Source organism: Cyprinodon variegatus, unplaced genomic scaffold (genome assembly GCF_000732505.1).
Source record: "Cyprinodon variegatus isolate N-32 unplaced genomic scaffold, C_variegatus-1.0 Scaffold164, whole genome shotgun sequence".
NCBI lineage: Eukaryota > Metazoa > Chordata > Actinopteri > Cyprinodontiformes > Cyprinodontidae > Cyprinodon > Cyprinodon variegatus.
In genome coordinates, this window is record NW_015150617.1 from 841,609 (window position 1) to 865,318 (window position 23,710).

A 23,710-nucleotide genomic window follows, 5' to 3' on the forward strand; every position below is an offset into this window, starting at 1 on the left:
CCATTATTCTTTACACTTTATATGTTTCCTATAAAGTCAGTTTTTACAAGGTATAACATTTTATTTATTTTTTGTCCAGATTTATTATTTATTTTATTATAGACTTTCTTAACCTCTTGGTTAAGAAAGTCAATATCTTTATTGACATTCCTCTGGGTCATTTATCCTCTTATTATAAGCTTGTATTGTTGTTGTATCGTTGGATGACTTTTGAAGTCTAGTCCAGCAAAGATGGAGACATATCCTCCAGTAAAGGTCTTTAAAAATGTTTAAAATAGACTGCCTCTTAATATTAGATCTTTGAATAAACCAAAAACATTTTAAAGCTGTGCTGTATTTTTATTGGTTAGCTTCTAGCTCATGATTCGCCAAAGTTTTTTTTATCAGTTTTTATTATTTTACTGTATCATCTTTCAATTCTTTTTTATATCTTTATTGCAATATTGTCATACATTTTATTTATCTTAGTGGCAATTTAGTTTGCAAAGCACTTTGTGAGTTGTTCCAAACTGCTATGCAATCACTTTGACCTTCCTGAGAATCCAAACCTGTTGTTTAAGGATCAGTACCAGCAGGAGATAAAGACATATCAAAAAGCTGAAAATATTTAAGGGAGTCTAGCACGATTATTAAGTACGTGGGATATCTCTATTTCCCCAACCTTCTGACTGCAGCTTCTTCTGATGAACTGACCTCCCTAATCTCTGTGGTTTTAGAAGAAATATGAGAAAACAATCCGTTTCTATTAGTCTGAGGCTGATTCCATGTCTTTTTAATGGTTTGTCTTTGATTAAGCAGATCATAAGGAAAAGAAACAAACAAAACCTCTGGAGATTTGATCAAGCTTTTAATGAGCTGATTGTCTCCTATCGAAAGCAATTCTTTGTTATAACAGTTTACTTATTAACTTTTACTCATACTGTGCAGAAAATATGTTGTTCTTCTGTTTTATTATCAGATGAAAAGAGGAAACGACAGTGATTCTGGTTCTTGTGGTGAAATACATGATGCTACATGAGTCTGTTCGCCAATGAAACTCTTAACTGGCCTGTGTGTAGACCCCCTGACTGCCTCTTCTGTCTTTGTGTTTTCTATATGGGTCTGTTTGTCGTTTGAATGGTTGATCAGTTTTTCACCTGAAGATGGAAAACGGCAGTTTAGGAAAAAAGAAGCAGAGACAGGAAGCACAGAAAAATCCTAAAATGTTAGAAATTAGAAGAGAAACACAAACGATCAGAGAGCAAATAGATATAAAGAGGCCACCACCCGCAGAAGGATGAATCCACCATCCAGTCCGTACCCAGGGGCCCCTCAGACCTCTGCCAGCCCGGCCCCTGGACCACACCCAGTGGCAAGCAGCATGAGACCCAGGAGTCCTCGCCTCTGTCCGTCACACTATCGCTGTCCTTTCCGCTCCCATTGTTTGTGTCCGGCAGCTTCCGCGATGCCCTGCGACCCTCTGGAAGAAAACAGGCTGTGTGTGAGCGCCGCCGGGGCTGCTGGGTATTTATGGAAGCGTACGCCACTGAATCACTTCCAGCTTCACCCTGCAGCAGTGTTTGAGTGTGTGTGTGAGAGGCACTTTCCTTTACAAGTCCGACAGAAGCTCTGTGTATGTGTGTGTGTGTGTCTATTTCTGGCAGCAGCAGTGTGTCCTGAGCTGGTGAGACTGGAAACCAGCAACATGAACAACATCCGCTCCCAGTCCACCTCCACAGTGATGTTTACCCACCAACTTTCCTTCATTAAGGTCCAAGCTGAGCCTTACTTTCAGCCCTTCTTCAGACCTTTAAGTGAGCCTGTTGGTTCTGCTTGATAATCTTCAGATTTGTGTCCAAATTATTAATGAACGGAAAAAAATAGGGTTTATATCTGCAGTGAAGTTCAGGTGTTTGGCAGCAAACTAAAATACTCACTTTATTCTTATTTTTTCAGTCCAATCAATCAGAAACATCTAGACAACTAATTTCTTTTCCCATCTGTTTGACATACCCTGAAAAATGTTGTGTTGGTTGTAAATTCAACTATTTAACCAAACTATTAAATATTGCTTATTACCAATCTAATCCTTACAGTTATTTACACTAAGTTTACCTCAGTTAATCCTGTCATTGCTTAGCTTGGTTTATGGTGGGTCAACTCACTTTACTTTATTTAACTTTTCCTACTTAGACTCTGGTATTTCATGACATAGCTCTTGTTTACAGCATATTTTGTCTTAACTTTCCAAAAAAAAACTAATTGAATCCAACCATACAGGCAAACAGTTCTGTTTTTATTCAGTCTTCTGTCTAAAAAAAACAAAAAACAAAACAGAATATTGCATTAAGGAATTGACTTAACTTCTCCTGAAGGAGCATAAATGACAGTAGATAGGAAAAAAAAAAAAACTCCCTTTATGTAGCAGGAAGAAACCTCCAGCAGAACCAAGCTTGGTACCAACAACCATCTGAGGCACAGTAGTCAATAAATTTGGACCTAGTTGCTTCTGAATATAACTTTTTCAGCCTCAGCCCCTGTCACACCTTGACGAATTAGCCAGCGTATGCCTGACGTCCGAAAGTCACCTAAAACGCTGGCATACCCTGAACTTTCTATGTATTCTATTTCTCCACTTTGAGATCAATAACTTCAATCTACCAATCAATCAATCAATCAATCAATCAATCAATCAATCAATCAATCAATCAATCAAGCAATCAATCAATCAATCAATCAATCAATCAAGCAATCAATCAATCAATCAAGCAATCAATCAATCAAAGATATGAGATGATTGTGTGATAGCGTCTGATATCTATTGTAAAAATCTCACATTGTGACGTTGAATTGAACATGATCTAACTTTGCCAAAAGACAAGCCACGTGGTTTTAAATTTGACCTTTAGTTTCTTGTGTTTCCAAAGGTTAGTCGAGGCGTTGGTGCAGGATTATTTCACTATAAAGACTACAGCTTTTATATTGGTGAAAGGCCTTTCTATTGGTCTTTTCACTGCGCTGGACAAGACAACTTTCCTGGTTTTACAGTGCCAGGTCACTAAAGACGTTCAACCCTTAGACTTAAGCTGTTTTTCTTCCAAACCAAAGCAGTTTGCCTAAAAAGTCATTTGGTTTGATATTTGGAAAACATTGTCTGTTTTTTTCTTCTGTTTTTTTTTTTTTTTTTTGATATTTGGAAAACATTGTCTGTTTTTTTCTTCTGTTTTTTTTTTTTTTTTTGTCAGTCCAGTAACACTTAAAATATAGGTATGAAATCAACTGCACTGAACCATTAGGTCAGTTTATGTTGGTACTGCAGACTCCGGTCCCATTGGAACAGTAAATCTGTCAGAGAAAAGCCATCCAACCAGTCTGCAGATTTTAGGGTGGGTCTGATAAGTAGCTGACTAATATGTGGTCGGCTTTGATCAGGCTTGAAGTCTCCCAGGTTCCCACCTGAAATTTCATGGCTAAAGATAAGACTACGCCCACCAAACCCCATCTCTGAATGACGGTATAAAAGTCTTATCTGTGTTTGTCTGGTAAAACTGTCATAATCCATGTTCAGCTGAACAAAAACCATTTAGATCAGTGAAACAACTCAACTGATGGAAAGTTTAATCATTAATGTGTTTCCTAGGAATATTATTGCCGTCACTAAGATGATCTTTGTGCGATGAAAGCTCTCAAGCTGCTCAGTGTCTGTTAATGTTTGAAGACTTTATGATTCTTTGTCCTACTGGTGTTCCGGTTGTGAGAACATGTTGGTTTATAACTGGGTGTACTTTATGACCTACATGGCATTAAATGACATGTCTTCAGGTTTTTTAGTTGGTTTGACCTAAACGTCATCAAGGTCGGTGCTAATAGAAGCCTAAACTGGAGGACATTTTTTAGAGTGTGAATTCTAGAGATCTTCGAAATGTTCCAAAGAGGCTTCCATCTGGTTTGTTTGTTTGTTTTTTCTACATAGGGTAAAAGTCCAGATAGGAAATTCAAATGACAGAGTTGTTTAAAAAAAATTGTGAGCTGGAAACTAAAGTACCAAACTTTAGTCTGCGAGTCTAAAGTCAGGCGTTAACTTTTAGGCCCGGATCAAACATTTACCTGCTGGACTCACAGCTCTGAGTGTGAGGAAAGTTTCATAATAAAATTAACACTTTTGGGACCCATTAAGGGTGTGTGTCAGGGAGGCAACACCTCCTGGTATCTAATTCAAAAGCCTCTACAGTGTCTGATTTTTTTTTGGAAAATATTGGCATTTAAAATTATTCTCCATTGTGCAGAAGACCTGAGAATACAGTTGTTTGAGTCAGACAACATTTTTAAAACCTCTGTCTCTAGATCTTCTTAGTTTCTTCGTCAGAGTACCAGTAACCACTTCATGACACAACAAAGGACTTTTAAATATGGAGGAAAAAACTCAGAAGCAGACAAGGACTGGGCATCCTCTGAGAAGGAGATAAATGTATTGCCATGATTTTGTCAAACCACATTTTTTAGTCTTATCTTCCATATTATTTGAGGCTTAGAATGCTAAGTTTAGATAAAAAAGAAAAAACTTCTTACAGATTACCTACATTAGATTAGTTCTGTTTTTTAAAGTTCATGTATTCTGGGAACCTGTTCCCGAGTATTGTCAGAATATATAGGAGCTGCAAAAAAAAGGATGTAGTTACAGTCTTTGGTGTTAAAGAATATGATCCCTTATACAAGCCGATGAAATGAGCTTCCCCTGTCGGGTCAGATTAGTAGGAGATTTTGCCCCTCCCACTGGATAAAGAAGCCAAATCCAAGATTCAAGGATTAGAGAATTCATGTATTTCTGGACAGATTTAATTATAGGCTATATAATTATATATCTGCAACCTATTCTTATATAACAATGAACAGAAAGAAGGTACCAATTTTCCCATCTGGAACTTATGTCATGGAACTGTTTATCAACCCTAATAGACCCTAACAAATAAACATACAGTCTACATGATTGAAGTCAGTCTCAAAAAGTCCTGGTAAATCTACTCTGGTTCACATCTGGTGAAAGTTAAAGGACTTTGTTCAGTCTATTTACTGCTTTTCTTGCATGATTTTAATTCACTAGGGTTTTTTGTAGAGACAATATTTTCATTTCTATCTTGACTTTATAGACAATGCTTTTTTCATGATTGATTAATTCATTGATTGATCTCTCCTCTTTCTCCCTCAGGTTTTTCCATCCCCTTTCCCCCTCCCCCAGCTCCATCATGCCTATCCTTAAGAACCTCCCTGTGCGCCTGAAAGGCGGTGGACCAACTCTAGACAACGCCCTGTTCATCCGCAGGATGAGTCTCAACATCACACCCCACCACAACCCCTTCGAACATGAGGATGACAATATCCATGGGAACGGCGGCCATGGAAATAACTGGTCACCCGGAAGCTCGCTGTTGGACGGCGATGTGCCGAGAGACCGCAACCCATTTGAGGACGAGGAGGACGAGAACGAGGCCAATGAGGGTAGAAAAGGAAATAGCAGAGGAGGGTCGGTGAAGGGGTCTTTTAAGTTTAAATCGCCACTGAAGGGTCTTGACAAGCTTAGGAAGAACTTGAGAATGTCAGGTGGGAAGAGCAAGGGGGGTGAGACACCCTCCCCACAGGAGTCACTTCAAGGAACGCCTTCGCCCTCACTGAAGAAGAAGAGAGGCAGGAGAAGCTCTGAGGGCAGTCTGCTCAGGTAGACTCAGCTAACTGGAACATTTCACACATAAATGAGTTCTAAGAAATTATTAACCTTTCTGCAGATATAACGCAATAAGTTATAAAACTGACAGACAAATGGCTAACATTCTTATTACACCTTTTCCACTGGTAGCTACTTAGCTCCTCTCAACTCTTTGGGGTTTTCCATCAGGTACTGAAACTCGACTGGAGCGAAAAATTAAAGCAATAGACCTGTGGTCATGGATTTGCTACGAGGTAGCCTCACTTGCTGAGTCATAAATTTAACTATATAACGAGAATCAAACCAGCCATTGTTGAAAATTCATAGCAGCAAGTCTATTCTGAGCTTTACGGACAGTTATATCATCTAAATCAACACTGTGTTCAAGTGACAAGGAGTAGACTTTGATGTGTTTGGAAACTGATGCAAAAATGCAGGGTGAGCTAGCTGGTAGATTGCCACATACAGATCAAGTAAGGCTACTTTTCAAATAATATTGCTTTAAAGACCGTTTAAAGTTGTACTGTGTAAAACAACTTGATACCAAGTAGAGTTAGGTAGAGCATATACCGGTGGTAAAAGAGCCATACGACATGCTTGGAAAATTAATGTTAAACATACACTACTCAAAAGAATTACAGGAACACTTTGTAATCAAATTACAGCATCCAGTTTATTAAACTTCTAGGATATTGATTTGGTCAGGTAAGTAGCAGAGGGGGTTGTTAATCAGTTTCAGCTGCTTTGGTGTTAATGAAATTAACAACAGGTGCACTAGAGGGGCAACAACGAGACGACCATCAAAACAGGAATAGTTTTACAGGTGGAGGCCACTGACATTTTTTCCCCTCCTCATCTTTTCTGACTCTTTTTCACCAGTTTTGCATTTGGCTAGGGTCACTGTCACTACTGTTAGCATGAGGCTCTACCTGGACCCATGGAGGAGCATGGAGGAGATTCCAGGAGACAGGCAGTTACTCCAGGAAAGCTGGACAGGGCTGTAGAAGGTCTACAACTCATCAGCAGGACCGATATCTGCTCCTTTGTGGAAGGAGAAGCAGGAGGAGCACTGCCAAGAGCCCTACAGGTCACTAGTGTGAATGTCTCTGACCAAACAATCAGAAACAGACTTCCTGAGGGCCCGACGTCCTCTAGTGGGCCCTGTGGAGGTCGATTGGCATTCGCCACAGAACACCAGAATTGGCAAGTCCGCCACTGGCGCGCTGTGCTTTTCACAGATGAGAGCAGGTTCACCCTGAGCACGTGAAAGGGTCTGGAGAAGCCGTGGAGAACGTTATGCTGCCTGTAACATCGTCGAGTATGATCGGTTTGGTGGTGGGTCAGTGATGGTCTGGGGAGGCATATATATGGAGGGACGCACAGACCTATACAGGCTAGAGAACGGCACCCTGACTGCCATTAGGTATCGGGATGAAATCCTTGCACCCATTGTCAGACCCTATGCTGGTGCAGGGGGTCCTGGGTTCCTCCTGGTGCACGACAATGCCCGGCCTCATGTGGCGAGAGTATGCAGGCAGTTCCGGGAGGATGAAGGACTTGAAACCATCGATTGGCCCCCACGCTCGCCTGACCTAAATCCAATAGAACACCTCTGGGACATTATGTTTCGATCCATCCAACGCCGCCAGTTTGCACCTCAGACTGTCCAGGAGCTCAGGGATGCCCTGGTACAGATCTGGGGGGAGATACCCCAGGACGTCATCCGTCGTCTCATTAGGAGCATGCCCTGACGTTGACAGGCATGCATACACGCTCATGGGGGCCATGTAAATTACTGAATACCATTTTGAGTTGCTGCAATGAAATTTCAGCAAAATGGACTAGCCTGCCACATAATTCCTTCACTGTAATATTTGGGGTGTCTTTGAATTCATCCCCCTGTAGGTTGATAATTTTCATTTCCATCAAATGATGTGGCATCCTTTTGTTCCTAAGACATCACCCAGTCCATATCAGTATAAATAAACAGCATGATCTTTTGCCCCATTGAGATCTGATGTGTTTTCAAAGTGTTCCTTTAATTTTTTTGAGCAGTGTATTTATGCCTATTATCTGAAACAATGGAGCTAATTACGATATCATATTTAGTGATGGGTATTTATGAAAGCATTGTGGAAGTCTTTAATCTTGAAAGACTATCAACATAGAAAGCTACACATAGAAAGATAAAGATGCTCAAACATTCAGGAAAGTAACATTTCTTAGTGGTTGAAGGGCTAACAGTTGAATGGGTTCCTAAGGACCTTAAGAATGGAAGCGTGAACATGAAGGGCTAAGTGCGTTATGTAAAGAGCCTTTTGTACCTTCATATCCAAGTAGAAGACTTTCTTTATCCAACAACAGTCAGAAAACCTGGTAAAGACAGACAGCAGGTTTCATGAAGCTTTTGATGAACCATTTGAGTTTGCAGATGTAAAAAGTGGTTCCAGAACAAAAACAATAAAGATTTAATGGTGATAAGTTGACTCACTGCCATTTCTTTTAGATTTGCAGGAAAATATCGTGACTCCCGCAAGGAGTCCCTCACCAACGGTGAGCTCAGCTGCGCAGAAAGTGACTGCGACACTGTCAGCCGGCGCCTGACCTTCATGAAGATGGTGGGCCTCGGAAAGGGGAAAAAAGAATCCATAACCGACCGCATGTCGCAGGGCACAGAGGACCAGCAGGTCCAGGAGGAGGTTGTGGAAGAGGTCAAACCCAGAGAGCCTCTGTCAGGTAGGAGAACCACGAGGAGATAACAAGAGGAGGCGAAATGCCCCATAGATCCAATAGTTAGGTTAGGACTGCTTGGCTCTTGTTTGTATTTTATTAAACAGTTTTTCATATGGAAATCACTATGGTGTTTAATTGTAGAAACCTGGACAAGGATCAGAATTCAAATGGACTCTAATGTGGGGACATAGAGACTAGTAGGTGGCTTGATTTCTGTGCATACCTGCCGAGGGGTGGGGTCAGGCGGGTGGGCAACCAGAACAGTTGTCCCTTGCCCAGACTAGGGGATGTGGCCCAGAAACATTACCCTCTAGCTGTGACCAATAACTTTCTTTTCACAAAAAATTTTTACAATTCAATTAAATTCAGTTTATTTCTATAGCGCCAATTCACAACACAAGTCATCTCAAGGCACTTTACAGTTCAAACAGTCAAATAGATTCAAAGTTTTCTATCTAAAGAAAACCATTTGATTGCTTTGACTTAAATACAATCCCTCACACTAAGCATGCTTGTAGTGACAGTAGAGAGAAAAAACTCCCTTATATTAGGAAGATACGTCGAGCAGAACAAGGCTCAGTGTGAGCGGCCATCTGCTGAGGCCGACTGGGGTTCAAGGAGACAGAAGCAGAGATACAAAAGGCAACTGTAAAGGCGGCCCCATCCAGGAAACACACAGCCAGGCAGACGAGCTCCGAGCCAGCTGCCATGTCGGAGGATAAAGAGAGCACATCCAGCCAGTCACAGTCAGAGAAACAGGACTACACTGGAAAACAGGCCGATCTTCAGCATCTATAAACAAAGGTGTTGATGGCAGCAGCCCGGCTGATATTTCTCTCCAGGATGCTTTCACAGCCAAACAGGAACAGACGAGGTGAAGCTACTATGAGAAAAAGCAGAGAGAGCAGAACGTTAGAGATTGAACTAACAGATTCTACAGATTGGAAGAATAGAGATAGAATGAAGCAGAATGATGAAATAGGGGTCCCTATGTCCTCCAGAAGTCTAAGCCTATAGCAGCATAACTATAGAGATAGCTCAGGATAACCTGAGCCACTCTAACTATAAGCTTTATCAAAAAGGAAAGTTTTAAGCCTAACCTTAAAAGTAGACAGGGTGTCTGCCTCACAGACTAAAACTGGTAGTTGGTTCCACAGGAGAGGAGCCTGATAACTAAAAGATCTGCCTCCCATTCTACTTTTAGAAATTCTAGGAACCACTAGTAAACCTGCAGATTGAGAGCAAAGTGCTCTGTTAGGAACATAAGGAACAATCAGATCTCTGATATAAGATGGAGCTTGGCCATCTTTTGGCTTCCGGATAGACGAGTCCGAGTAGCTCCATTTCACAGCGGAGCTCAGTCCGACATGGTTTTTAGACTTACAGTTTAAGCAGGTAGATCGCATCGGGCCGCACAGTCAAGAAAATACATTGTGAGCTGTGAACTTTTAAACCCTGCGGTTTGATCGTACAGTGTGAGCTGTAGCTGCATGCAACAATTGAAAAAAATCGTACGGTGTATGCCTGGCTTTAGTAGACTGGATATAATCCTATGTGCCAAGCTTAGCCTTTGACACGTGTGAAAGTGTAGCTCTTTGTATGGCCATAATTTCCCTTTTATGTAGATCTACAGTGCGGTCTGATTTCTCTTGGGAGTTCCTTGTATGATTAAGAGCCAAGCTTTGAACTCCAGTAACATGCGACTCCATTAGCTATTTTAGGCTTGGGGAAATGGTTTATCTTGACTGTTTTTAACTACATTCTGAGGAAAGGAAGTCCAGTGAAAGTTCAAGTTCTGCTACTTGTTCTGTCTTTCCAAGGAGAAAACAATTCAAAGTCATTTCTGCCTCCAGCTCTCCGTATCAGATCCGGAGACATTTGCTCTCCAGGTGTTTTCCTCCTGTAGAGGCAGTTCTACCGCCCAGTTTGTTTTCACATCATCCAGTTGATCTTATCAGTTCTTCTTAGACGAGACGCCAACAATCAGCAGTGGACAGGCCGGCGGACGCAGGCGGTGAAGGTGACTGGGCTACAGTGACAACCTGGAGTTCTCTACTTAGACCCTGGAATCTGACTAGGAAGTGTGTGATATCATAAATATGTGGCGGGTCGTGGAAACTTCCTTTTGTTTATTCCCACCCTGTTTATTCTGCCGTTTTGTAATGAGGGTTTGGTTCCTTCACACCCTTGTTTACACTTTAAAACAGTCTCTCTGCTGTTTTATGACCTGCAGGGTTTGTTCCCATTAATGATTAATCAGATATCGTCTCAGTCATTTGTCCAGCCTTGAAAGGTCGGAAAAGGTGAAAGTTTCTGGCAGAAGTTGTCAAAGTGAAATAAAGGCGGTTTTATCAATGTTTGAGCATTATAAACTCTACAATGACATGACTGCCAACATTTACTTTAACTCAAAGAGTCATTGCTCTAAGGGCCTTCACCTGCTGACCGCTGTCTCAGTCCTGAGGCTGAGGTTTTTTGTTTGAACTCAGGAAGGTTATTTAGGGGGCAGAATAAAATCCTTTGAGAAGGAAAACAGAAATTTTAGCAAAATGTTTCCAACGGTCAACCCCACTTCCTTGTCCTAAATACAAGTTAAGAATTACTCATTATTTTGCATGTTTCTGGTATTTTAAATGCATTTACGAGTTTATAAAATTACTGGCCTAAATATGTTGTAATTTTGTTATTAAATTTGCCATTTGTTATACATAAACACTATATCCTTTGTCATATTTTTCACCAATAGAGGTCACCATTTTTACACAAGTATGCTTGGTTGGGTCATTCTGGTCCGGGCTGATCAAACATAGGAAGGCTAACCAGATGTATATTTTGTTGTATTGCATTTGACTGAAGTAAAGTGACAATATCTCACTTTGTTGTTGCCCCGATGATTTAATGAGCCATTCTATGGTAGTAGCCATTCAAAATTCCAAACAAATGTGATTGGCTTGTGATCTGTTTACCATAGTAGCTAGAGCTAACACCATTGGCAGAAGCTTACATTAAATGAAAATAAAATTGGAAGACAATTAAAACTGTTTAAATATCACTGAAGCATCTTTAAGTTGTTGTTGTAGGCGACTATCATCCAAAAATTAGTCACTGAGAGGAGAGCAGGGATCTGTTTGACGCACTGAATCCAAAGAGGAAACATAAAGCTTTACTGCAGTTAGCGATGTTTATTGTACCCTTTTATTGTGAAGCATTGTACAACAGGTAGATTTGCAGACTTATTTTGCTTTAAAGTTGCGGTCAACAGAAATATTGGCACCCTGCCTTAGCCTCTCTCTGAATCAAACAAACAAACAGCCCCAGAGCAGATCCAGGTGATATTCATTAGACAATCATTCAGCTCCAGACACATGCCAACACCCACTTATAACTCCACCCACACATGCCCATACATACCTTTAACACATGCATTCTACCCTTAGAGACATGACAAAAATGCATCCTTGCCTCTACAGTTGTAACACATCATTCTAATACATCTGAGAAATTGTTTTGGTGCTAATGCTAACTGTAAACACCCTCAGTTACAAACTTCTACTCTTTGTAGCATAGCTCTCCATCAGCTGGGTCCACCTCATTTTCTACTCCTCTATGTTCTCACATAACTCAACGCCCTCCTGCTCAAACTGAAAAGATTTAACGTTACTTATTCCTGATTTAGCTGGATGAAGCTAGCGCCCCCTAGCATGCAACGTCCGTGTGAAACTATTTTATTTACATTTATTAAAACCAAACAGATTACAATAAACATTCTTTAAATGGGAATCTTCCAGAGTATGAATATATGAGGACTTCATCGTACCTTGTCCTCAGTCAAACAAGCTACACCTCCTATTCTACATGTTTCTACTCCAGCAAATCTATTTCTGTTGCCGTCTTCAAATAACAGAAAGAAAAAACGTATGAAATTCCTCTGAAGTTAAAATGTTCAGTGTAATTAGAAATCCCAGGAGTTCCTCAGGGACCACATCTCATCTATTTGCTGCTTTGTGATCTTTCCAAATGCTTTGGATCAAACGATGCTCGTACTTATTACCAGGTTATCATGAAAACTCCAGCTGCAACAAATTAGACCAAAAGTTCAAAGAAAGGAACTCATTGAGCTCCTGATAGCAGCCACATCGCTGGTTTACTCCATTTGATACGTTTGGATGTTTAACATGGCGTTACCTGGTGCCTAGTATCAATTACCTTTTGATTGATGTTTAAGGAGAAAATTAGCACACTCATCAACTCTACTCATAGGTTTTAGATCAGTATGGATGAAGCCGTTGAATCTCCATATGGTGCTTTAACTGTCCCAGGCCACTGAAGAAAGCAGAACCCACAGTGTTTTTCATCCCTAATAAGGACTAAGGTACAAGATTTACTGTGTAACTCACAGTCTTCCTCTTAGAGTTGCAGATCTGGTCCGAAACCTCCTGGAATCATATTTATCAGCCTGCAGGATGGCCCAGTCGCTTGTCCAACATTAAGTTTCACCCACAGACCTCCTGAGGAGGGGTTACAGCATATATCTGCCTATTTGGAGAAAATAGAGGGGGATGCCAGTGATGCATCGATCAGCTTTCCTTCTTTTTCTGGTCAATTTTTTCATATTAACTTTCCTCTAAAGACATCCTGTGAGGAACTTAACTTCTGCATTGGGCCTTTTCCTTTAATTTTTTACTTTAAACCATTTAAATGACAAATCTGAAGTTCTTCATCACTTGGTCACGCAGCCTTACAGATACCCACACATACAACATCACTTCCTGTGGCCTGTGCACTGAGTGAGTGTTTGGAAGGGATTAAAACAGATTTGTGTTTGAAGATGGCTTTAAGATTTGCTCCTTACATCTGGAAACAACAGATAAAGATTTGCAACACCTGAACATTTTGGATAAGAAGCCTTAATGGCAGAAAAGTTAACATTTACCACCTGTTGGGCTAAATCGAGTCAGAAGGATCTTGAGACGAAGGCTCCATAAGGATGTGGGCGCCGTCCTGGTGATGCAGAAGGGTTTCTCAGGTCACTGATTCCAACCCTTTCATCTGAACTTTAATGTCATGCCTTCTGCTGGGGCTTTGGCAGCCACCATGTTAAAGAAATCTGTGGTTTCACCGTTGGTTTGACTTTGAAGTGCAGAGAAATCAGAGAGAGATCAGCTGGGGGTTTTGTTTTCAGATGATGCTTAAAGCAGCATATCAGCAGATCAGGTTACTGCTGATGGCATGTGCGTTATGCTGGTACACACAGCCCTGACCTGTTAATCCTGTTGAAACACCACACACATCAGGCTGCACCATCGATCGATGACTGACTTGACGTTTTACTGAGAAGAATTTCACCTTCAGGTCCAGTTCTAGGAACTCATCTGGATCAGAGTGTAGATGATTCCTGGGATTAAGGATGTTCAACTCCTGAAGGAACATGTCAGATTGAACTTCAGCCCAGTGGAAGGAAAAATAAGTCAGAACTTTACTGGAGGATTATTTCTCTGTATTTTCCAGGCTTTCTAGACCAGGCTTTCCCAAAGTGGAGGTCAGGAACACTCGGGGTCTCAACATGTTCTCCACAATCATTGTGGTGTGACTCCTTATATATATATATATATATATATATATAAAGAGCCAACATGCCTCATAAAGTACGTATATGTGACTATACCACAAAATAAGTAGATGTACAATTATTTATTTAATTCAATATCCAAATATCAATGTTACTATTTTGATTATTATATTAATAAACATATAATTGAACTTCATTAATCGCGCATTGAAGAAATTTACCTCTGCATTCAACCCATCCCCTTGGGGATCAGTGGGCTGCCATTGTGCGGCGCCCAGGGAGCAGTGTGGGGTTAAGGGTCTTGCTCAGAGACCCAGAGTGGCAGTCTGCGGGAGTGGGGTTCGAACTCTATGTCCTATGCCCTTTAATAGTATTATATAATTATGCCATTAAATTACAAAAAGCACAACTAATTAGATAAAATACATTCAATTTATTAATCAAACAATAAAATGTTACCTAAAATGTAATAATTTCTAAATCAATATAATATGTATAGATACATGTAGACTGAAGTAATTATATGCCTTTTTAGGAGGTTGGCAGCCTGTTAGATGATTATATTCAGGGTCACAGCCTGAAATGTTTTTGACCCCCTGTTCTGGACATTTCTGATGTCTCTGGCTCACTCCCGCCTCTGTAATTACTGGGTTTTCCCAACATGCATCAGGTTTGGCATATAATAAGCTCACCTGTAAACACCACCTCATCAATTGGAGACACAAAGATTAGCTGGAGAAAGTGGTGGGTGTCCTTGGAGAGAAGAAGGATTTAATGCTAAATATCACAAAATGATCAAATGAAAACAAGAGAGGATGAAGGCTGGCGATGGGAAAGAAGGAGACGATGAGAAAAAAGAGAGCAGAGAAAGTGTGGACTACTGGAAGAACCGCGGTGAACTGAGGAAAGAAAATCGAAATGGTGTGCTCAAAGATGACTCTGCACATTTAGAGTTTGTTTGGCTCAACCTGCTGCTGTGAAGCAGGATTCTCCACCATGAACAGAATCAACAATAAATATGGATCCAGGCTCAAAATGAGCTCCTTGATATGAGCTTTAGAATTGCTTAGTCTCCATTCAAACCCAGGTTTAAAGCCTTGCAGGGCAGCATACAGCCCACTGCGAACATTAAGACATGAAAAAAAGAAAAATAACAACAAAACGGTCAGTTCAGGTGTCTTATAAAATATGTGAATTAGGAAATTGTCTGTATACCAAAATGAATGATTGTTGTTCCCTACTTCAAAAAAACACGTCAGATATTAAAATGGAAAAATATTGTATTTTCTGTTCTTTTTTTTATATATATATATTTTTAATTTAAAAAGTCAGTGTTTAACTTGGGTGCATAAACACGTCATTTTATTTCAGTGTCAAATGCTCTTTAAAGTAATGGATTATAATAAAAAATGTATCCGGACCTTTAGTGGTTGATGATTTTCTTTATTCAGACCCCACTGATTTTTAATCATCTCTGCTATAGAGGGACGTTTGTTCCATCACTGAAGCAAGCAAGCGACTTGTTCTGTAAATAGACATTCGAAAAAAGAAAAATGCTATGCAGAGATGAAACTTTAAACAATATATTTACTTTTAAAAAATATCAATTAAAGGATTTAGGATTAACTCCTGCATCCTGATCCATGAATCTACATCAGATCAGGTTCTTCAACTGAGACAGAAGGGAAAAAAGTCAGGAGGAAAATTGCTGATTCTCATCTGAAACAGAAAGGAAACCTTACTGGATCTGAGGCGGTTCTGGTTCGGTTCTGTCAGCAGAAAGTCTGAGTGGACCTTGATTGGCTGATGCCTTGCTGTTCTCCTGTTGGCACAAAGCTGGGTTTGAAAAGTTCTGCAGCTTCACAGCCTGAAAGATTCCATTCAATTCAAAAATACTGTTTTGATCCCATGCAAAAATTGTTTCTTCTTAATCATTTTTAAAGCAGTAGTTATAGCTGTTGGTAGCTGTCGGCAGGAGGATCTTCTGTGGCCTGTTGGTGTTTAACAATCTGATGAAGAGGATGCTCACTGTTCTCCATAATGTTCTTCACTGTATGAAATCCTCTCCAGAGGTTCTAAAGGATTCCCAAAGAACAGAGCTGATCTTCTTTATTAGCTTGCTAAGCTTTCTTTAAAGAAGCTTGAATTTGCTTGATTGGCTTCAAGGGAATGGAGCTTGGATTCTAGCCCTTCATCTTAGTGAAATACTTTAAATATCCAAATTTCAAGCCAATATTTTTATTGGAATCCAGGACAAGACCTTATTACATTTGTAACATTTAAAAAAATATGGATATTTTGATGGCAAAACTTAATGTCAATGTAGTAACAAGAAAGTTGCCGAATATAATAAGAAAAATAAAAGTGCTTCAATAAGAAACTCATGAAAAACACAGAGAGTGAAAGAAACACAATTTTATTTGGTCCAACATAGAGGCATTAATGCTGATACTGGCACTTAATTTTTTTGTTTTTTTTTTATAAACCTTAATACAATTGTTAACTAGGCTTATTCACTTTTTAACTTAACTTTTCAATTAGCTTTTTACCTTTTTTCTTGACTAAACTTTTTCCCAACTTTATTTACAGTAGGTAATATATCATTCAAAGGCTCATCTAATTGGTCAAATGCCAAAATCAGATGTGCAGCCATGTAGCAGCATCTTTGCTGAATAGCTGGATATAGATCTTGTGTTTCTAGACCTCACTGAGGGATGGGATTAGTAAGGGGTATGCAAGGGATAAAAAAATTAATTTGCCCTATAAAGGGCTAGAAAAGTTTGTGATAACGTTGTGTCTCTCAGCCTGGTGCATTCACTGACCTCAGGTTAACTCAGTGTTTGTCTCTCTGGGATTTTTATTCTGACAGGTTCTAGTTTCTTTGCGAAGGACACAGGTCAGCTGCAGCGCTTCGCTAATATAAATGATCGCTTAGCTTTTGGGTTTTGCTGCTTGCAGGCCTGTCTGGATCTGCTTGGACCCATTTGGACCCATCCAGTCCCATTACCTTCACTCAGTGAGCCTCTTTTATAGAAGCTCCAGACATTTAGATCCACAGATTTGCTTGATCCTCATGATGAGCAGTTGGACGGGGTTCTGGTCTGACCCAGTTGACGCCATTTTGTGCTTCAGTCATAAAACTTGTTTGTAGAACCTGATCTGTGTTTCACCATCAGCAGAACATCTGATCTTCAGGCAGAGTTTAATACATCAGGTTATCTCGGATCCTGATCAGAAGACATTGTTTTATTTAAAAAAATAGAAAAGAAAATGTGTCTTTGAACGTTTCTCAGTTCAGCTAGAACTTCATCTGTAGAAGGCAGAGGTTGATTTAGATCTTCGCCTCTTTTAGTTTTCATCTTCATGCCACTGACCTCTAAAGGACTTTAAATTGTGTTGTAAGAAGTCGTCTTTGTGAGTCCTGTTCCACAAGGACGAAGCAGTAGGCCGATGAAAGGCCAACTCGTTCCTCCTGTGTGGAATTTCACCTTGGACGGCGCAGTTAATTAATCCACGCTCATGTTTCCTGCTGGGAGCTGCAGCTCTGCAGCTTCCAACGACGTGTTCCTGCAGGATTCAGGCACGAGATGAAATCTTAAACAAAACCTCCACTTTTCAGGGATCAGATTTCTGCCAGAAACTGTTCAGCTGACTTATAAGAGAAATAAACCTTCAAAGCAACCAGGGAAAACCAGCCTTTCTGGCTCTTAGTTCTGGAAACAGCAGTTCAGAGCAGGAAGCTGTCGCTTTCATGGCTGCTGTTCCTTAATCTTCCCCCAGCAGCATCAGAGGCCCGATAAGAGGCTCCCAGGGAAGCCTGTCAGAACCAGCTAGTATTTCTCCAACAAGATGTCAGTTGATTGGGGTGTGTTAAAGAGCTGCTGAGCGGTTTCTGACCACATATCTGCTGCTGGATGGCTTCCTGTTAAAGACCGCAGCAGGCCGATGATCTGACAGGGGAACCAGCCTGTCGCTGGGCTCAGAACAGGCAGGAAGTCTCCAAACTGTTTTCCTCTGGTGACACACAGAGAACCGGACCTTCAAGATGTGCACATCAAAAAAATCTACTGGTATAAAGGAGGACAAGGACATGCAGGAAACACATTTTAATGCAGCTGTCCCTGCTGGGACCAAAGTGGACAAGCCTCATATTATTAGAAGTTCTGCTCTGAGTGGAAAATAACCTGAGAATGTAAAAAACCTTAACAGGACAGAAGCAAATTTGAAAGTGTTCTGAATATTAAAAAACAACTAACAAAAGTCAGAGTCCACTTTATCTGGAGAGAACCAGGCTCTAGTTCTGAAACCAACCGACCAGCTTTTAAACCTGCTCATCTTTGAAGGATCGCTGGTCTGTTGTTGGCCCAGCAGGTTCTCTTTGACAGTCCCTCCAAAGTATATCAAACTGGTCTGTGTCTCCAGACGTCTAATGGTTCCAATACCCACAATGATCAGTAGTATCCTTCTGTTTAGTGTTGTTGGTGTCCCACTGCTGCATGTTTCTGAACATCTTCTTCATGTGGAGATTTGTCTTTGCTGGAGGTGAGTCCGGTAACTGTTGGATTTCTACAACTGGTGTGCAGGCGTGCATGGTAACTCACTACAGGAAGAGTCTAAGTACACTTCTCTGTGGCACTCCATGCTGATTGAAGGAGTTTGAAGGGAATTTTGTTAAATTATTTTTGAAAGCAAAGAATATATTTTGTAAATTGAAATTTAAACTAAAGGGAAAAGTCCGGTCATATTCAGAATTCAAACCTCTGAAAGTACTTTAAATATAAAATGATTACATACTTTTCAATAAATGATAAGTGTTTTTAATTAAGAGCAATTTTCATTTGATTGTGCTTTACTGGAGGCATCCATGTTGGTCAAAGAACACTACTGCAATCTTTTTTTATTTTTTATTATTAGTTTTTTTTTTTTACAGATTTAATACTTATCAGACTGAGTTTTACAAAATACTTTTGAGATTCTTTTCAAGTTGTGTCGCAGATCACATTCTCTTCCAATAGAAACACTCGCTTCTGAGGTGCGCACCAATTGAAATAATGTTGCTAATGTGTAGCAAACCAATACAAATCTGTCTTCACACCAGAGGAAAGCCCGCCCCCTGAATTAAAGACAATTTAATTTATAAAACTCCATTTTAAAAGAATGCAATTAGTAAAACTTTATCTCAAAAAGAAAGGAATATATATATATATATATATATATATATATATATATATATATATATATATATATATATAAAAACTAGTGATGTTATGAGATGAGCCGAGGCTTCGAGGCGTGTGTCGAGTGGAGGGGGCGTTTCCCCGAAGCGCGTGTCGAGGCGTGATTCATTTAGAGGAGGGGCCAAAATTGATGACGTCCGAGGCCTCGTAACTGTGATACCATGTGACCGCTTCGCAAAGTGGTTCAGAATGCGCAAGAATTTTGAAAGGCATCTAAACAGCCTCACTGTTCAGTTAAGATGTGGGAGTTTGGAGGAGAGATGCTCTCAGCTGGATAAAGTTTGGATAGATTCTAATAATAGATTGGTTGTTTTTCCAACCAATTTAGTTGCTAATTTGGTTGGAATAAACAATGTAATTATCAAAATTTGAGCAAACCACCCGACAAAGCCCGCGTTAACACGTCAGTGTTAAGAAGTATTTTCTCATGGGTGAGATCAGCTACATATCAGCTGTAACAGTCAGGCTCCCACTCTAGAGGTTGATGGTTCAAGTCCTGTCTTTGACTTTTGAAAATTTCGATTACACTTAATTATTTTGGCTGATGAGACTAATTTGCATTTTTTTGCCAGAGTAAAAATATAGATTGGGTAAATTAGGTCGGTTTAGCCAAAAGATTGGTTGAACACAACTTCCAACCTGATTACAACCATAAAACGTGGAAAAACTATCATGTTTGAATAAAAATGACTAACACCTTTCATTTTGCTCATCATTACATTACATTAACACTGTCACTGTTTGCTTGAGTTTATTTCACTAAAATGGCAGAAAAACGGTGCACCTTAAATTATTCTTCTAAGAAATTTTACACTTAAAAAAACTTACAAAAGATTTTATTATACACACCAACCATTAATAATTTCAAGGGAACTTAAAAGGGGAAAAAAAAGAAAAACAGTTGCAAAAAAAAAAAAACAGATTTTATTACAAACTGTAGTTCTGTTTTCCACCAGTAGGTGGTGACATGTTCACATGAAGCCTCATGAACTGTGGGGATCGTTGAAGCAATTTGGCCAAACGGTTCAATGCCTCATGAGCCTTCAGCTCACCATCACTAATAAAAACCATGAATCCACAAAAATCCAAAACTACTTAAAACCAGGACTACTCACGTCATGACAAGGGGGCAAAGAGATGACGACAAACCAGCCAACTGTGACTGAACAGGAGGAGGTAAAAGGGAGAGAAAAACAAAGACCAGGCTAATTAGCAGATTGGGAGCAGGTGTGATAGAGGCAAGAAGGAGGCTGATACAGGAGGGCAAACAAGAAATATCTAAGGACTTAAATACAATAAAAAATAACTTGAAATGGAAATAAGACCAATGAAAACTCAGAGATAAATCTTGAAAAGAACCAAAACCATGACAAACCTGTGGAAAAAATAAAATATAATAAAATAAACATTTACATAAAGATTTTTTTAAATTTCCATTTACCATACATCTTGTTTGCTTGCAGCAATAATGGAAGAAAACTCATTCTAACGGTGGAGGAGGTGAGACTGTTTGCCTGAGATTCTGGAACATGCTGAGGCCAGCTGATGATTGACAGGTTTTGGAAAAGAGGAGCTCATGAGTCAGCTGGTCTCATCCTCTAAGATGATTTAACTCCACGCCTCAGTTTTTAGGGAGAGACAGAGGAACGTCATTCTGGCTGTTATTAAGTTAGTTATTTCAGCCTCAGCGATGGCTGATCCTGAGGTTTTCTAACAGACACCATCATCTCTAGTGCTTCACCTTGAGATCCATGAACTCTTCATACAGGATTGGACCCCATGGAGTCCAACAGGCAGTGGGAACAGGTGCTTTCTTAGTTATAAATTATGAAACGTTTTAGAACACGCCATCAGTGAAAAGGTTAAAGGTCACCTGATGTGCTGTAAATGCAGCATAATGAATCGAATATGATGACAGAGCTCAGAAGTTCTGCAGTCATCAACTTGACTGCCGCTCTGATTGCCTCCAAACCTAAATGGTTTGAGTCATGACCCGCATTGGTGTGACTGATTGAGCTGTGGCCTGTTGGCAGCTCTGGGACGTCCACCCTCAGATGTTACAGTTTGACTAATACGAGACATCGCCCAATGGGAGCACAGAAACCAGATGAGGGAAAGCTCTGATTGGTCCAGATTGATGTTTTACCTCTATGTGACCAAAATGTGTTATTACATAGTCTGTGCCATGAGGTCAATGAGTTCCTGACTTTACCATGAGGATGATGGTGATGAATTGAGAAAGAGGGTGGAGGTGGGCGGGGCTAAATTCTTCCAGCTGGAGTAGATTTCCTCTGCAGGCAAGGAATGAACAATAAGAGCTGTGTTTTACAGCTGAGAGTGGACCACATCATGCAGTGTGTGAGGGTGCTGCTCCAGTTGTGTTTTGCTCCTGTCCTGTCTGCTTTGAAGGATTGAAAACTGCTGACTATCACCATGCAGAGGTCCCACCCTGTGTGTGTTGGGGTGTTTGGGTCCGTGTGTGTGAACCCGCTGGGACAGGGTTGGTTCCCCATCAGGCATGTCGAGACAAAGTGAGGACATTCAGAACTGACCTTCTCCTGTTTCCTAGTTCATTCCCAGGTCTGTTTGGCTCGCTTTAGGATCTGGCTTACTTAAATACCCCCTCCCCAAAAGAAAAAGACTATTTTCTTCCAAGCGGTTGGATTAAAACTCAATCTTGCTCTGAAGTTTTAAATTCCTGTAGTCTAAGTTTTTCTTTGTGCAGCGGTTGAGCACATTTATTCAACAAGTTGGTGTTTAAGGAAGTTTGGGCTGCAGCCAAACAGGATTTGATTGAGAGCAGTGGGGGATTCTTATACATGAATGGTATATAAATCTTATATATTTATGAGCTAAAAAAAAACAAGAAATCTCCCTTAATGAACTCCTAAAGTTTGTTAGGGGGATTCTGAGCCACATTGTGCAAAACCATCACAATTTTTAAGACTGAGGTTTAAGTATCATCAGACTAAAGCAATTTACAAGGTAACAGGACTTTAAAGAAGGTGGGGTTGCTTCAGACTCATTTATTATGCAATTTCCAAACTGTGTGAAGTCCATCAACCTGCAAAGAGAACCTTATTCATGAGAGGAGAACATTTCAGACAGAGGCCGGGCTTCCCAGGACGTCCAGACAGATTTAGTCCAAGGTCAGCTTGAGAAGCTAAGAGAAATGACAGAAGATTAAAAAGCTCTGTCTCAGACTCTAAAGGATCCAGTTTGGAAGTTAAAGGTAGCAAAGCACAGGGGTGGGGGAATGATGATGCGGGCTTGTTCTGCAGCCATGTGGCCTTTTTAGCTTCCTTTCCTGTAGTTTTCAGGATAAAGTTACTGTCGCAAAGGAAAGCCTCTGTTGTGAATGCTTCAGTTGGAGATCTTTTTTTTAAAATAAAATAAAAATGATCTCACTCAAGAACCAAGAACTAGAGAGAAGAGTTCAAAGCTGAGTGGTTCCACTCTCTTTGTTCTGTTTTAGAAATATACTCTTCCTCTGTGTGCTCCTCTTCCTCTGTCCACTTTGAGGTGGAACAACTGGACAACATCTGGATGCTTCAACTCTTCCTTCCATAAACACACTAAAGGCTTTTATTCTGAAAGATTTCTCGTTCAGATGTAGAGAAAGATTCATGTCCCTTCATGTCCCGCATTCAGGCTGCTGATGTGATGATAAACATTATTTACCATGACTGCTGCAGTCCTTACGGCCTGTTTAGTCAGGATGTGGACCATCAGCTGCAGTTTCACATCTTTGCATCACAAATTTTAAAGTCAAATTAATCTGACTAAATGACTTCTTGACCTTTCAGGTTTTGCAAAAAGTTTTTTGATTGTTGTATTAGAAAATGGTTTAAAAAACGAAAAATATGTTAAATCTGGTAAAAATGTTCGAAAAAACACTTTGTTGGATTTATGCATGAAATATTTAATCTTGGGTCTGACTGGCTTTGTTTGGTAACGTCCCGATAAGATTGTATTTTTCATATTTGACTTTTTTTCAGACTGTTTCTGACTGTTAAGTAGCAAAAAAAAAGTCCAAAACAACTTTTGACTTTTGACTATTTATAAAAATTATTATTATTTTTAGTTATTTAAGTTAAAACTTTCTAAACATTTCTGCCATCCTTGGTCAGAGGATGCTTGTTGCCCCCATGTTGGACCTTTTGAATTCTCTCTATAGGACATTTCATTAATGGTAATAATAATTGAACTTAATTGATCTCACACTGGAGAAATTTACCTGTGCATTTAACTCATCCCCTTGAGAAGCGGTGGGCTGCCATACTGCAGTGCCTAGTGAGCCAGAGTGTCAGTCTGTGGGAGTGGGGCTCAAACTCAGAACCTCAGGATTCCAAGCCTTATGTCCTAACCACTAGGCCGCCACCCCCCACAATTTTTAGATCGGTTCTCAAAGGCTTGTTGGACCTCTGGACATTCTGACTGCTGCCCAGGAGTTTTCTTTTTTGTTTTTTGTTCTGATTGTTGGAAAGTGAA

At 40.1% G+C, this 23,710-nt stretch overlaps 1 protein-coding gene across 3 annotated transcripts in view; it reads left to right on the top strand.

Moving 5' to 3' along the window:
- LOC107086859 (tumor necrosis factor alpha-induced protein 2-like) overlaps window positions 1-23,710 on the top strand; it is a 65,509-nt gene that overhangs the window by 26,874 nt on the left and 14,925 nt on the right. For 2 of the 3 annotated variants that reach the window (XM_015378085.1, XM_015378084.1), the window contains exons 2-3: window positions 5,186-5,692; window positions 8,187-8,416. In XM_015378085.1, coding sequence (XP_015233571.1) covers window positions 5,223-5,692; window positions 8,187-8,416 — 700 coding nt within the window. In that variant the 5' untranslated portion in view covers window positions 5,186-5,222. Of the gene's footprint in view, window positions 1-5,185; window positions 5,693-8,186; window positions 8,417-23,710 lie in introns of those variants that run through there. The other variant, XM_015378086.1, reaches the window with a different exon arrangement.